Source organism: Leptinotarsa decemlineata, unplaced genomic scaffold, assembly GCF_025532065.1.
Source record: "Leptinotarsa decemlineata unplaced genomic scaffold, Ldec_3_MD MMD2_tig00026363_RagTag_RagTag, whole genome shotgun sequence".
Taxonomy (NCBI): Eukaryota; Metazoa; Arthropoda; class Insecta; order Coleoptera; family Chrysomelidae; genus Leptinotarsa; species Leptinotarsa decemlineata.
The window spans coordinates 2,089,824-2,105,136 of NW_027412706.1; the positions used below are offsets into that span (position 1 = coordinate 2,089,824).

Sequence of the window (15,313 nt, forward strand, 5' to 3'; positions counted from 1 at the left end):
TTTGATATGAAAATTATCTCATTGTAATTTTAGTAATAAATTTTTCGAATGTAATCTTAATATATTATTGAAGATTTGAAAAAGGTGAGCCATCTCTTCCGGAACTACCTCATATGTACGCATATTTTACATTTCAATGCAGTTGTAAGGCACAAGTATTGCGCTTCATTTTTATTTATATTTTACTGTTTGTCTGACTATTTTAATGCGCATATTACGTCAGATGGATTACGTTATGGATAACGTTATAATCAATATTATTTATTACTATTATTATGCAGAATATTACCATATAGAGCCAAGACGTTTTGGTCATTTTTTCCGTATTCAACTGTGAATATTCCTGATTTTTATGTACAACAAACTTTATCATTTTTATCGGCTTCATTTGGATGACATTAAAATGGGATGTAACGTAAATCATCTGTCACCTCCACATGAACGAGAATCCTCATTAATCGAATCTTGTAGAAAACTGGGTAATACCAAAATCTTAGGAAACGTACGTTTCCTAGCAATATGAATATCAACTATGATTGATAATCATCACTCATTCAGAAAAATAATATTCCAGAATCCTTAGGCCACAATCGCATCAATGTAAGAAGAGATCAAACTCCCGGCTTCTCCCGGCTCCACTTTTTTCCATCAATTTTTCAGATGAGGCCCCGTTTGTTGATCTTATGAGAGCAATTTCATTCTGATCAATATTTAATTGATGGTGGTTTCAATTCTACGGAGAAAACCGCTCATACTCCCAATAGAAAACAATTCGAGTGAATATGAAAACACGAGTTAGAAACAATTATCCATTTCGTAACAATGTTATTTCAGAGTCTTGAAAAGCTGAACATCTTAAGCTAGTATGCCATCCGATTGTGAAGAACGGAATTAAATCGAAATAACGAACTGAAAGTGGAAGTTTGAATGTCTCTTCTTTCAATTTGATGCACTTCAATTAGTTTTGAATTGATCGACTGAAGAGATTAAAACCTATTTAATACTATGAAAGAGTTCTCATAATTTGTTTCTTCTTCGAAATAGGTTAGGATACGTTTATTCGAATGGCTTTGTTGTAATGAAGTATTTCGAAGTTTCATGAAAAGCAGTTCCCTCAGCAGTTGCTGAATTTAAACTCCAGTTCATTGGAAGTTTGGAATAAACACAGGGATGAAGTTCATTAGGAGTTATCTAACTCCAGTATTCCACAGAGAGCTTTATTTACTTTTTGGAATGCTAAAAGCTGGATATTAATGACTGGAGTTGATTGGTTTTTCAAAAAAAATTCAAAAACTTGATTATATCGGAAGTCTTCAGGTAAGAGAGGACCCCCAGACAACAGGAACATGAAAGACATCATAAGGGTACAAGCTAAACTGGCTACCTAAAACAACGCCCACAAACTAGATAACCCAACCCTTCACAAACACAAAGTAGCAGAAATCATTAAGACAACTCAATCAACCAACTATCCCAGGAGTATCAAAGATTTGCTAATGGACTCACCAGAGAAAAGAACCCACAACGAACTCATGTTCACCAAAGCAAATAAAGGAAAGAATACTTTCTGTAAGAACAAGAATACTTTTCGAAAATGCAAAAAGTGGTGGATACAATAGATGTCACCATTCTAAGAAATGACCTCACCAAAATGTATTCCCAAAAACTAAGAAGGCTATGGAGGAATCAACAATGTTGTTACCAACATCATGGAATATAAAAAAGATATGCATGAACCTCCAGCCTCCAGAATTATATTGATAGATCAAGCTCTACAAACGAGGAAATCCAGCCAGACCCGTAGTATAATATACAGGGTGTCCCTGGACTTCCTCTTTTCCTCTCGTGAATGTATAGATGGGGTCAAAATATCAAGAGTACTTCATATAACTTTTTTTCCTAAAAGTCTTCGTAACCAAGTTACGGGCCCTCGAAGTTACAAAATGAAAAATGTTTTTCTTTGATAACTTTTCAAGTGAATATTCAAAATCATCCAAATTTTGGTAATTGACTAAACAAATGAATTCCGTCGATGAGCTTTCATGCAGGAGTCAGTTGTTTTGCTACAAAGTCAGGAACGGACTACCCCCGATGGTCCACACCCCAAAACTTTGAAATGACAGATATTTTTCAATATTTCTCAACAAAATAAGGTTACTTGGACAATTTTATGAATAAAAGTACTCGTGTGGAAAGTCGATCGGAGCAACGAGTCTTGATAAAAATGTAGTTCTACTCGACGACATCAAACCCGCTCGTCCACCATTATTTGAAATGAATAATTATCGAAGCAGAAATAATAATGATAACGTTAATTCAACAACATTTATAACAGGAATAATACAAAGTATGCTGAAATGAAGTCGTAAACAAAAAGTACAGTACCTATATGGAAGTTTAAGTCACAATTGTGATAGCAGATATTTTTTCAAAAGAAATATCAAGTTCTGTAGATTCGTGGTGTTTTTAAACTAGCAAGCTACTCTACTATGAAATATCGAATTCATTCCATATTTTGTATGTACATAATACGTGTGGAATAATCACGTTTCGTGTTGATCAGTTATCTGAATCTCATGAAACTCAACATTCGAATGTTTCAAATTCTTCTTCACAGCTAAACTGTTAAGGAGTTTCACTGATAATTATAATTTTATGGGAGAAAATTTTTAACACGAATCTAAATTTAGCTGAAAAAACGCACATCGGAAAAAATATTCACTATACTAATAAAAAGCAAACGAATGAACTACAAAAACGGCTGCACATGATCAGGTGAAAAATATCCAGGGAATAATTATGTTCCATTCCGTTCACAGATGTTGACAAAAAAACCTTTTAGAAAGTTTTGATAAAAAATTAGAAACTGGAATGCGATTTTGTTTTGTTGAGTGGTGCGTTGTCATATGACTATCATTGTATTGTCAATATTCTATAGGATATTTTGAATTTTTTGATATGGCCGAACAGTTTACATTCAATGAATATGCAGATATGCATGTATTTTATGGACGAGCATTTTGTAATGCTGCAGAAGCTCGTCGTCTGTATTCCGAGCATTTTCCCAATCGAACGGTACCGTCAAGAGAAACATTCGAGCGTGTCGATCGCAGCTTGAGGGAGACAGGTATGTAATAATTGATAATTAATTTGAGCACGTTGTTTTATTTCGATATTATTGTAGGTACAGTTTTGCCAAAACGAGGTGGTGAGGGCGCTCCTAGGACTGTACGTACCGTTGTATTGGAGGAAAATATTTTGGAAGCCGTCGCTGATGATCCTTCAATGAGCATCAGAAATCTATCAGAACAGTTCCATACATCCAAGTCCACTATTCATAGAATAATTAGGGAACAACTGCTCCACCCATTTCACATCCAGAAGGTACATGTCATGACATCTCAAGATTTTCCAGCACGACTGGAATATGCCAATTGGTTCATGGATAGACAAAGAGAGGATATGACTTTTATTAATCGAGTTTTATTCACTGATGAAGCAGGTTTCAGTAGAGATGGAGTTATCAACTCTCATAATCTCCATATATGGGCCGAAGAAAATCCCCATGGGATATTGCAAACAAACACCAACGGAAATTCAACGTGAATGTTTGGGCTGGTATCATAGGAAACCATCTTATAGGACCATTCATTCTACAGGACCGATTGAATGGAGAACGTTATTTGGAGTTCATTCAGAACGATTTGAATGGACTTTTGGAACATGTTCCATTGCAAACCCGAAGAGATATGTGGTTTATGCATGATGGCGCTCCTCCTCATTTTAGTTTGATTGTGCGTGACCATCTGAACCATATTTTCCACAATAGATGGATTGGTAGAGGTGGGCCATATTCATTGCCATCGCGGTCTCCGGATTTAAATCCATTGGATTTCTCTCTGTGGGGGCATCTAAAAAGCCTTGTTTACGCTACACCTATTCACACAAGAGATGCATTATTGAATAGAATAACATTACATTGTGAAGCCATACGAAACGACCCTGGAATGCTATTTCAAGTACAGAGAGGGTGTCTTCGCAGACTAAGAAAATGTATAGAGAGAGAAGGTGGTCATATCGAGCAGTTTCTGTAGCGGATTTTTCATTTCTGTTTGCTCTTGAGGCTCTTGAGTTTCGTTAGTTGAACGTGTTTGCATTATAAAAATTCGTTATGAACATTTTACCTATCATTTCCATTTTCCTCAAAAACTAATATTTTCGAATAATGGTAGACATCTCAGGATAAATGTTGTTGAATTAACGTTATCATTATTATTTCTGCTTTGATAATTATTCATTTCAAATAATGGTGGACGAGCGGGTTTGATGTCGTCGAGTGAAACTACATTTTTATCAAGACTCGTTGCTCCGATCGACTTTCCACACGAGTACTTTCATTCATAAAATTGTCCAAGTAACCTTAATTTGTTGAAAAATATTGAAAAATATCTGTCATTTCAAAGTTTTGGGGTGTGGACCATCGGGAGTAGTCCGTTCCTGACTTTGTAGCAAAACAACTAACTCCTGCATGAAAGCTCATCGAAGGAATTCATTTGTTTAGTCAATTACCAAAATTTGGATGATTTTGAATATTCACTTGAAAAGTTATCAAAGAAAAACATTTTTCATTTTGTAACTTCGAGGGCCCGTTACTTGGTAACGAAGGATTTTAGGAAAAAAAGTTATATGAAGTACTGGTGATATTTTGACCCCATCTATATATTCTCGAGAGGAAAAGAGGAAGTCCAGGGACACCCTGTATAGAGGTTCTAACCAGTAAGTTGTTGAAATTTTCAAATTCAAGATTCAGAGACCGCACAAAATTTAATCCATCAAAAACAGTTCTAAATTCAATAGACCTAGATGACAAATTATCAAAATTGAGTATCAAAAATAATATCAAACTAGTATATCGACGTGAAAAATATGTTCCTAACATTCTCACAGACGAATGTCTTTCCCTGAGTGAAATACATATTAGATAAGAGAAATACAAATCCATATATAACTACCAGATCTCCCGGATACATGTTTGAAACAAAATTTCTTCAAATATAATAATTATTTTTATCTATAAAACTCAGGTCTCTCCCCATTGGCTCACCATTAAGTCCCATTTTGGCAGACATTTTCATGGACACACTAGAAAATACCTGTATCCTTAAAAATCACTTTTCTCAGAAATATATAGTGTTTTGGTTCAGATATGCTGATGACGTACTTACTCGTTGGTGTTGATGGTTCAAACAGACAAATTAATTAATTTTTAAACTTTCTCAAAAGTCTGCGAAACAAAATTAAATTCACAGTAGAAATCAAACAAAACAAGGAGCTTAACTTTTAAGACTTAAATATTTCAAGAGTTAATAATGGTTTTCAATTCAATATTTACCGGAAAAACACATTCACAGACTATACAATTTCCTTTGACTCTTTCAGTCCACTTTCACATAAGTTATCCGCTTTTAGGTCAATGATTCACAGAGTTTTTGTATTCCCTTTAACTGAAAACAATTTCCAAGATGAACTAAAACTAAATAATCAAATTGCAGTAAACAATCAGGTACCAATTTCTCCAATAGAAAAGATAATATCAGGTAAAACTCATAGAACACTTATAAGTAAATTATACCCAAACTGCAGAGAACACAATAATATTAAGTATAGTAGCATCAACTACTCAGGTGAACTTTCATAAAATATTCAAAATTACTTCTCTAAATTCAAAATTATAATAGCTTTCATAAGTAATAATGATTTAGGTACAACTTAGTTTAATGCAAAACCCAAACAAAAATAAAAAAATCAGGTATATATAGAATAGAATGTGGTGAATGGTCTGCAGTATATACAGGCCAACTACCTGTCCTATCTTACCTAAAAACTCCCTATATGACCGAGTTTTTCAAATTTCACATCTAAGTTTCAAACTTGATAGTGAGGTTAAGCTGAAAACCTTTCGTATAAATAAAATTAACTAATGGTAATTACACAAAAGTGTTTTTATTCATTTCATTAACGTTGATCATGAATAACCACGAAATGAACAACTCATCTATCACACATATTGAATGCAAAAACCTTTCAACATTATCACATTCAAAAATAAATGATGTATGCATGGAGTAACTAACGAATAGTGGATTTGTTTTGCAAACTGTCATATGTACACCAAACATATGACAGTTTGCAAAACAGTGTAAGTACGATTAATTCAAATGAGAGTGATGCACAACAATTACGTATATATATTGAGCAATGTTAATTCAATAATTTTAATTTCATAGTGACTTACCGCCGCTTATGAACAAACCACAGGCAACGATAGTCTTATTGTCGTTGTTGCAGTGTCCTACTAGGGCGAATAATATCGCTAGCACCATCAGGACCAATGCTGAACCACAAAGGATAGTGCAAGATCTGAAAAAGAAAAAAATGTCAAATTGGTCTTGATTCGATAGTGATTGGGTTGGAAATATGTCACATTGTCTTTTGGATTTGAAGGGGTGTAGTGAATATTTGATAACATATACCAGAAGATATACAACAGGAATATTTGATAATTCATCAAATTAGTGTTCGGTAAAATGATAATAATGACGTTTATTCGTGGTGAAAAATCGATACAGAAATATAATATTTGTGTGTGAAGATGAATAAACATAACAATATCCACAAGAGTATTATACATACTTTTTTGTGGAATTACAGTACATACACAATCATGAATGAATAGAAATAAAACTGAGTGTTGAATAAATGTACATTGAATGAATTTATACCTAACTGAATTATACTATATAGCTAGCTTAGATCATTATGAGTATACATACTCATTTCAATATCTGCAGAGATATTATAGCTAATGAATAAATGAGGCATATTAAAGGCTATTATTAATCATAGTAATCTATAAAATGGGATGGATGAATATAAGTGAAAAACAATATATTTGAACAGTGGTTTATGAATATCCATATTCTCATTTTTCTTCACAAATGATATTAATTGTGTTTTGAAGCGTTTCAGAGAAGTTTTATATATAAATGCTTTTGGTAAATGATTGAATAGTTTGGGAGCTAGATACCAATAGCTTTTCTGTCCTATAGATTTGTTTCCTGTTCCTTTCGAACGATGTATAATTATCTGATATCTGAAATTTATGTTTCTGTATACAGCAAATTACTTGCATATCTGGCAGGTTTGTTGAGCAGTATTCGAAAAAATAATCTTTGAGAGACTTGAGGAGCATGCTGTTGAGTTTTTGATACTCCTCCTCAACCAAGTGTGATTCGACTTGTTTGAGTTGATATACAATGCAGCGTATATTTTTTTTGTTGAGTACTGTATATGATGGTCCCTTCGGAGATTTGGAGTTTTCCAGGTCTTTTTCAATGTTAAGTTTCAGATTGTACCAGTCTTCAACTTCATAGTATATCATCGTGCGTCTGCAAAACTTATAACTTCATCGATTGTTTTTTGTATGAAGTCATTTGAATGTATCACGAACAGCACCGGCCCCAGTACCTACTGTCCCTTGAGGTACACAACATGTTATTTTCATTTCTGCACTGATTTGCCTTACTCTTCGTTTCCTGTTTGTTGAGTAGATTTTTAGTAATTTGTGTGAGAACCTTTCACAGCCATATCTTTCAGGATATCTGAAAGTATGTAGTGTTCGTAGGTATCGAATGCCTGTTTCGATCTATGAAAACACCTATTGAAGGCGTACTGGAGTCTAGAGTTTCACAGATGGTTCTTGTTAGGAAATGAATTGCATCAATAGTAGATTTATTATCTCTGAACCTATACAGTCAGATATACTGAAATGTTGACAGTAGATGATATTTTGTTAGAAATGTGCATAATCTGCATAATCGAAGATTTTTCTGATCGATGATGAAAGGGATATAGGAGATATAGGCCTATAATTCATAACATTATCTATAATTCGTATTTGAACATTGAAGTTACTATTGAGTTTCTCAAAACTGAAGGAAACATTCAGATTCAAATGATTTTTTTATAATGTCCATCAAAGGTTTGCTAATGAACTTAATAACGATTTTGGCTTCGATCCCATCGTATCCAGGAGATTTATTATTCTTCAATTCACTTATGGTGTTCTTTATCCCATCCATTCTTGTCGGTGTGAGAAAAAGTGATTTTTTAAAATATTTTTCTCACTTATGAAGTTAGGATTTTTTTATTTTTTTTGCTTGGTTTTATCCTACATTTCCAAAGAAGATGTTAAACATGTCATCATTTTTCGATCGGTGACTTCTCCTTTTTCGTCTTTATTGTTATTTGTTTTTTTGTTACAGTTTCCAGAATCTTATTAACCGTTATCCATAATTTTTTGCTTGTATTCTGTTCCTTTTCCACCAACTTCTTATAATACTTGTGTTTTGTATCTTTTATTTTTTCTTATTGATTTTTTTGTTTGTTAGATAGTTAGTTTTTATGTTCAGATTGGTTGGGTCTTGTTTTCATAAGCGGAATAATAGGTTTTTTGTTGATATGTTTCATTGAGGACTTCGTTATCCAGTTTTTTTCCGTCTGCCCTCACTATTTTTCATTTTGATGTATCTCATTCAATTACGAATACAGGTATTTATTATATTTATGAATTTTTCTGTTACATATTGAAGATCAGGCTTCGGGTATAATTCATCCTTCCAATTTATGTGGCTAATGGATTCAAGCAGTGCTTTTCACGGCCGGAGATAACTATCTCGAAGCTATTTTTCGGGTTTCTGAAAACTCGGGCACTTCGACTAACACCTTATCGTCTTTGATAATGTCTTTCGCAGTAGTAGACATTAATTAAAAAAATAGATACTACAAAATAGTATACCAGTTTGAATGCAAACCCGATTCTGACGTTCGAAATATTCTCACTAGGTAGTTGTAGACCTCTACAAAATTCGGTAGATTCAATGAGTGAAGAAATTCATGACACCATGAGAAAAAATCAGAAATGGAAACAATATTCAAATACGATTCAATTTTTTCCAACTATTCGATTATGATTGAAAAACGCATTTTATTTTCCAGAAAAAAGTTCATCATAACACCAAACCGCTTTGCTCTATTCATCATTCGAATAATCATGAATCGTCAATTTCAATTACAGCCGCAGAGTATCCACATATCACAGATGCAATTAATGAAATAATGATGGATAACCAACTACCCCAGTTTCATGGTGATTTTTTAACAGCTTCAAATCAGTGAATGTGCCTGTCATAAAATGTATTACATCTTGACTGTTCATTATGAATTTTTTTTTGAAAAGATCTCCTGTAGAAGTGTCTCAGTTTCTCTGAAAGTTGATAGCCAATTTCGATATAAATAAAAAACATACAGGGCGACTGAAATGAAATGATTAAACATTTATGATTAAACTATTTTTGAGAATATATTTTTCTGTCATACCGTCGTTGACCTCGTGGGCGCAAGATTCAAATGATCGAGTTCGAGGTTAGAAATTCGAAATATGACAGACTGACTACTGACAAGTGATCGAAGGTTTGAAATTTCACTAGGAGTACCAAGTTTACTCTAGTTTAAATGTGAAATTGTTCTGTTTAAAGTTCCTATGATTAGATTAAAATTGAGATCTGATTATACAATGGAATTGTTCAAATTGATATTATTATTGTGAAAGTTCTTATCTGAAGTCAATAAGTAGGAATAAATTTCACTTATGTGATTAATGTCTGTTCTTTTGTTCATACAATTGTTGTTTTCAAAAATGTAGGACATTTCTAGAAAGGACCTCTTAACTGAGATTGATTCAGTAGTTAACACTTTCATTGAGTTATAATCCATATGGTGGTCAAACTTATTCACGAGGTCTGCTAAAGAGCATCTTTCTGGGTAATTCTAGCACCTACTGATCGTGAAGTTTGGCAACATATATCTTATCACATGATTGACCCGGAATACTATAAACAACATTCACTTGATTTATTAAGGGGATCTTGTCTTTGACTTTGCTATGTATTGACTTTATGGATAGAACTGTTTTGTTAGCTACTTTTATGTTCCGTAAACTCTGAAATATCCTTAGATAGTTTGATAAGGATGAAGGTTAAGGTTGTAAACATGTATTGGATTGGAGCATCACTAGTTGTATTGTCATTGATAGGATGGGTAGTTAGATTGGTAGTTAAATTATTGGTTTCTCGAGATGTAGGTGTATTGAACAAAATATTATGTATCAACCGAATAGGATAAGAATTTTCTATGAAAAGATTCTAAAGAATTTTAAGATTTGTATTATGGAAACTTGTATCCGAGATTTTAGGCACTCTATTTTTCAGTTATTTGACCAAGTTCACTTTCACCGAATGTTTGTGTAAAAATGAGTAAAAAACAATGAATTCAACATATAAATCGACGAAATAAAGTTAAACATTAATGGACTTTTTTGGTTTGAAAAATGTCATACCTTCACATAAATGGCATTTTTCAATGGACATGATGATTTGATAATCTTTGACTCTAAAGGGAAAGTTAATTAATACAATTTTCATTATTATCATTATGTTTCTTGGTGTAGTTCTAATAAGTTACTGTATATACTGCTGAGATTATCAATGTCAGTTATCTTATTCATGTTATCAGAAGACTTATTAATTTCAACCATTTCAAAGAAAAGGCGTTTGGAAATATTTTTTCTGAATGTAAAACTTTAATATTAGAGTAATTTGGTTTATGTTCTCTTTCTATAGAATGTTGCGCTAATGCACATGATTTCTTATTAAGCTCTATATCACTTTCATGTGTAGTTATTCTATCTTTAAAAATCCTTAATGTTGTTCCCATATAATCCAAATTACAATTGTTACAAGGAATGTTATGTTTTGTTAAAAAAGTTTCGAAACGAGATCCATAGAAAGAGTTGTCCACGTGTTGTATTAGATTTGTATGTTCTGTAAACTCACACCAACGTGAGATCCGTCGGTAGTGCGCAGCCATTGTTGAATTTGGCGCTGAAATGCGAATCCTTAGCAGGTGCTTGATAAAAAGACCAGGTGCTAGACATTAGTTCGCATCGGAACAGGTCAATTTTAGTTGACCTTAAACACACAGTTGAATTCAAAGATATATTGAAGACAACTGCGAAATGTCGCGGGGAAAGTATATAGTGAAGTTGGTGGAATTACAAGTGGAAACAAATAAGGAAATAGATAGTTTCTATAATTGTGTTATTCCTTTTCTCCAAGAATATTATTATTCCGTTACAGTCTAGAGAATTATTACCATTTCATCATCGACTGAAATACTTAACCTTTCTACTCTACTTTTACAAGAGAACGCGAGCAATAATATGAAATGTGTCTAAATAAGGATTTCTAACATTCAAGAAAAAGTTTAATTATGACTGCAGTAATATAATCACATTTTGTTGATTTCATAAAAGTTAACGCTATTATTTTCCTGTTGAACAAAACTCTTCTAGTCGACGATGTACTACTCATTATCAACCCATGCTAGGTGGCAAAAAATTATTTCTTTTTTCAACACGATTTTATTTGGTTCACCTATAATTAACAAATAATGTAATAATAATCTTGAAAGTTAATTTTTACCCACTTCCAATCGTCTGAAGAATATAAAATTTGGCTCACATATCAAGAACCATCAAGAATTTCGTGATGAGAATGTAATAATTATTATAATAATTATAATAATAATAATAATGATGTCCTCGACCATCAAAGTAAGACGATGTTCGTCAAAGAGTTTTCGTCTCCTGGCGAAACGAACATCGCATCGTCGCAACGGACAAAATATCGAGACTTGCTCTTTGAACTCCGCAGACTCTACCCAAACCATTCTGTAAAAATGGTGGTTCTGATCATAGGGGTTCTAAAAATCATACCGGTTTGCCGTGATGCGGCAGAAATCTTAGCCGGAAGAATGCAGAAGGCCGTCATCCTTGGTTCACTACGGCTACTCAGGGCACCCAGTAATCACTCACCCCACAGACGTGGGGAGTGGTTATCTGAGTGAATGATCCAGTGCGGCCTCCGGAAGTATCGGGGCTCCGGAGCTAGGGTCTGACTGGGACATTCTTTAATGAAAAAAAAAATAATGATGTGAATTTATTAATTATAAATTCCACCTACTTCCAATCTTCCGAATAATCTAAAATTCGGCTTACACATCAAGGACCGACGACAGTACAAAAATTTATTATTATTAATGTAATAATGATAATAATGTTGAGAATTTTGAAATTTAATTTTTAGCTACATACAATTCTCCGAATAATCTAAAATTTGGCACACATATCAAAGACCTATGAAAATATAAGAATTTCCAGATATTTGAATTTGAATAAGTGTATGCGTATGTTATATGGATACTCATTCAACTTAAAATATCTTGAAAAGCGTTGACATTTGTGAAACGAAACTCATCCCTTTTTTGTGTAGGAAATATTCGGGATTAAGAAAAAGAAGAAGAAATCGATATTAATCCAGTGGCGTGAAATTTGGGGAGGGGCGATTAGGGGCACCCACCTGCCGTACGCTCCTGTTTGAAGTTACGAACACATGATCTGCATTGAAATTTGGAACTGAATGCTGTCATGTGACATACCAAATTTCATTAAGAGACGTTGAGCCGTTATGGAGTTAATCTGGGAAACATATATTTTTTGTCACTTTCAACACACATTAACTCGGTTATTATTCATCTAAGGGTATATGTTTATTGGAACTTTCAGCCCTAAAATAAAGTGAATATTCTACCATCAGAGTTTGTTCCCTATATTGTGGGACACCCTGTATATGGGCATACACATTTTACCAACGCGGAATACATTCTGATACACTAATCAAAAATTCTGTCAATTGCACAGAAAATCATATCGATAATTCAATAAACAATCCACAGAAACATAGACAGAATTTCCCATAAGAGATGACCGACATTCAACAACTTTTTTGGCCAACCCTGTAGACACACAAACGAAATAATTCTTCTAAAAAGTTCGATCAGATTTGTCTGAAGAAAATAAAATCCAGAAATCAACAGAAAATATACATGTGTAGACCAATTTCTTGATATATATTAGACAATCAATGTTTTTTGTGGTGATACGAGATCCATAATAACGCCAAATTTACCGGATCTCAGGTTTACCGTAAAATGCATATTGAGCTGATACCGGTGCATGTTACTGCCACACCCTCTGTAGGCAACATCGAGGAACTTCTGAAGTATAAAATTGCATAAAATGGGATACAAGACGAGATCCGATATCGGATCTCGCCTTGAAAAATGGATCTCTACTTGTATGTTTTATATCTTGGAAGGATCTCGATATATATATATATATATATATATATATATATATATATATATATATATATATATATATATATATATATATATATATATATATATATATATATATACGATCAGAAACAAACTTTTCCCACTATTTCACAAATCGCCAAGCTTTCGTCTCTGAATAGAGACGTCAGGACGAAGTAATCAGAGTTTCACAAGTTGAAATTGAATAATGATGACAAAATTTCAAAATATTCACGCATTGGTATTAATAATGTCATTTTCAGATGTGACTTGACGCCAGGGCCTCAATTGCCTACTTCCCAGGTCTCGTCATGAGTTTTCTCTACAAGGTCTCAATCTGTCTACTCCTCAGATTGAACTGAGGTGTCGATAGGGGTTTGGTGGTATTTATATCTGTAGAAGCTACTGTGGGAGCGAAGCTTGCATCGGGAACTTAGGGGTTTCCAGGCAGTTGGAAGTCTCTGACCGTCATCATGTTTGTTCAGGCAGAAAGGTTGCTTTTGGATTTCGATGGCCTCGCGAATTATCCGAGCTTGTTGTGTGGCGACGGTCTCAGTGTTCGCAAATTCTATGTTGTGTCCTGTCTTTTGATGATGTTTGGACAGGGCCTGGATGGGTCTGTCTTTCGGACAGCAAGTTGATGTTCGTAAACTCTACTTGTCACACGTCTGTTGGTGTGGCCTACATATGTTTTATCACAATCGGAGCATGGAATTTCATTTATACCCTGGGATTCATTGACAATTGTGGTCTTGTGGGAACCAAGGAATGTGGAAATTTGATTGTTGACGGTGACTATCGTTGTTATGTCCTATTTTTTGAGAATTCGGCCAATTTTGTCAGTTACACTTTCAATGTAGGGAAAGAAAGCTTTGTGGGAAACATTGTTAAGAGCTTTCTCAGATTCGGTAGGGAGATTGGAGTTGTTGATAAGGATCTTGGTTTTCTTCTCAAGATAGGTCGTTGGGTCTCTATCGGTGGGATAAAGGAGGCGCGTTTACATATGAAAAATTACTTTTTCGTCGCTATATTTTCGGAGGCTGATTTTTTTAAGGTTTGATCTATGTGGAAGGTATACAAAAAGAAAGGATTTTCGAACATTTAAACTGGGATGCCAACTGCGAGGCGCCAACCGCTAGGGGAAATGACGCGTCCATGAAACGAAATTATATTTTCATCACTGTTTCCCCATGATCTTAAATTTCCGTTGGATAAATTTGATAATTTGAAGTCCGGTAGAACCACATCTGATTTTTTCAGAAGTTCAATGTTTCTGATTCGATTGTGAAGTCATTTCCAAGAAGTTATCACTATTCTGAGGTTTCAATCTGCCTACTTCTCAAGTGGTGACCCGCTTTAAGGGTTTTCTGACTTAACTTCGAGGTCTCAAACCGCCTACTCCCCAGGCCTTGTCACTGGTCTTCGCAATAGTCTCAATCTGCCTACTCTCAAACGTTGTGGGAACAGGTGTGTGGCTTACAGACGGAAGATGTTGTTAGAAGAACGACCACATAATAAGCTTCAAAATACCAAAATCATTGACACCGAAATAACTCTTCAGGCCAGGGTAATCTGTGAAGCTACTGGAATTGGAAAATGTCCCGACTGATGATGGGACTTATACATAGGTCTTTCAGACTCACTAACAGCCACAATAGATCCAAAGAACTAGAAGAACTCAAATTCACCCTTCGCCAAAAAGACTATTCTGAATCCCAAATCCAAAGATCCATTCACCTTCGAGGAACCCGTAACCCACATCCCAAATAGCCCAACGAACAGACCCACACAAAAGCTTCTCTTTCTTATATTCATGGAATTATCTACAAAGTGAGCCAAATTTTGAAGAGGCACGATATAAGAACAGTATTCACAGCCAACAATCGCACCTTTCTACGAGCACCCAAGGACCCGATACCCAATGAGGCACAGGGCTTATACGAAATACCATGTTCCACTTAGCTTTCTCAACCAGTCA

At 34.2% G+C, this 15,313-nt stretch overlaps 1 protein-coding gene across 1 annotated transcript in view; it reads right to left on the reverse strand.

Moving 5' to 3' along the window:
* The window catches only part of LOC111514123 (voltage-dependent calcium channel gamma-5 subunit), a gene marked incomplete at its 5' end in the record, with an annotated part of 298,378 nt that overhangs the window by 115,393 nt on the left and 167,672 nt on the right, over positions 1-15,313 (reverse strand). The window contains one exon of the mRNA XM_074185146.1: positions 6,296-6,420. Within this exon, the coding sequence (XP_074041247.1) occupies positions 6,296-6,420 (125 nt within the window). The remainder of the gene's footprint in view (positions 1-6,295; positions 6,421-15,313) is intronic.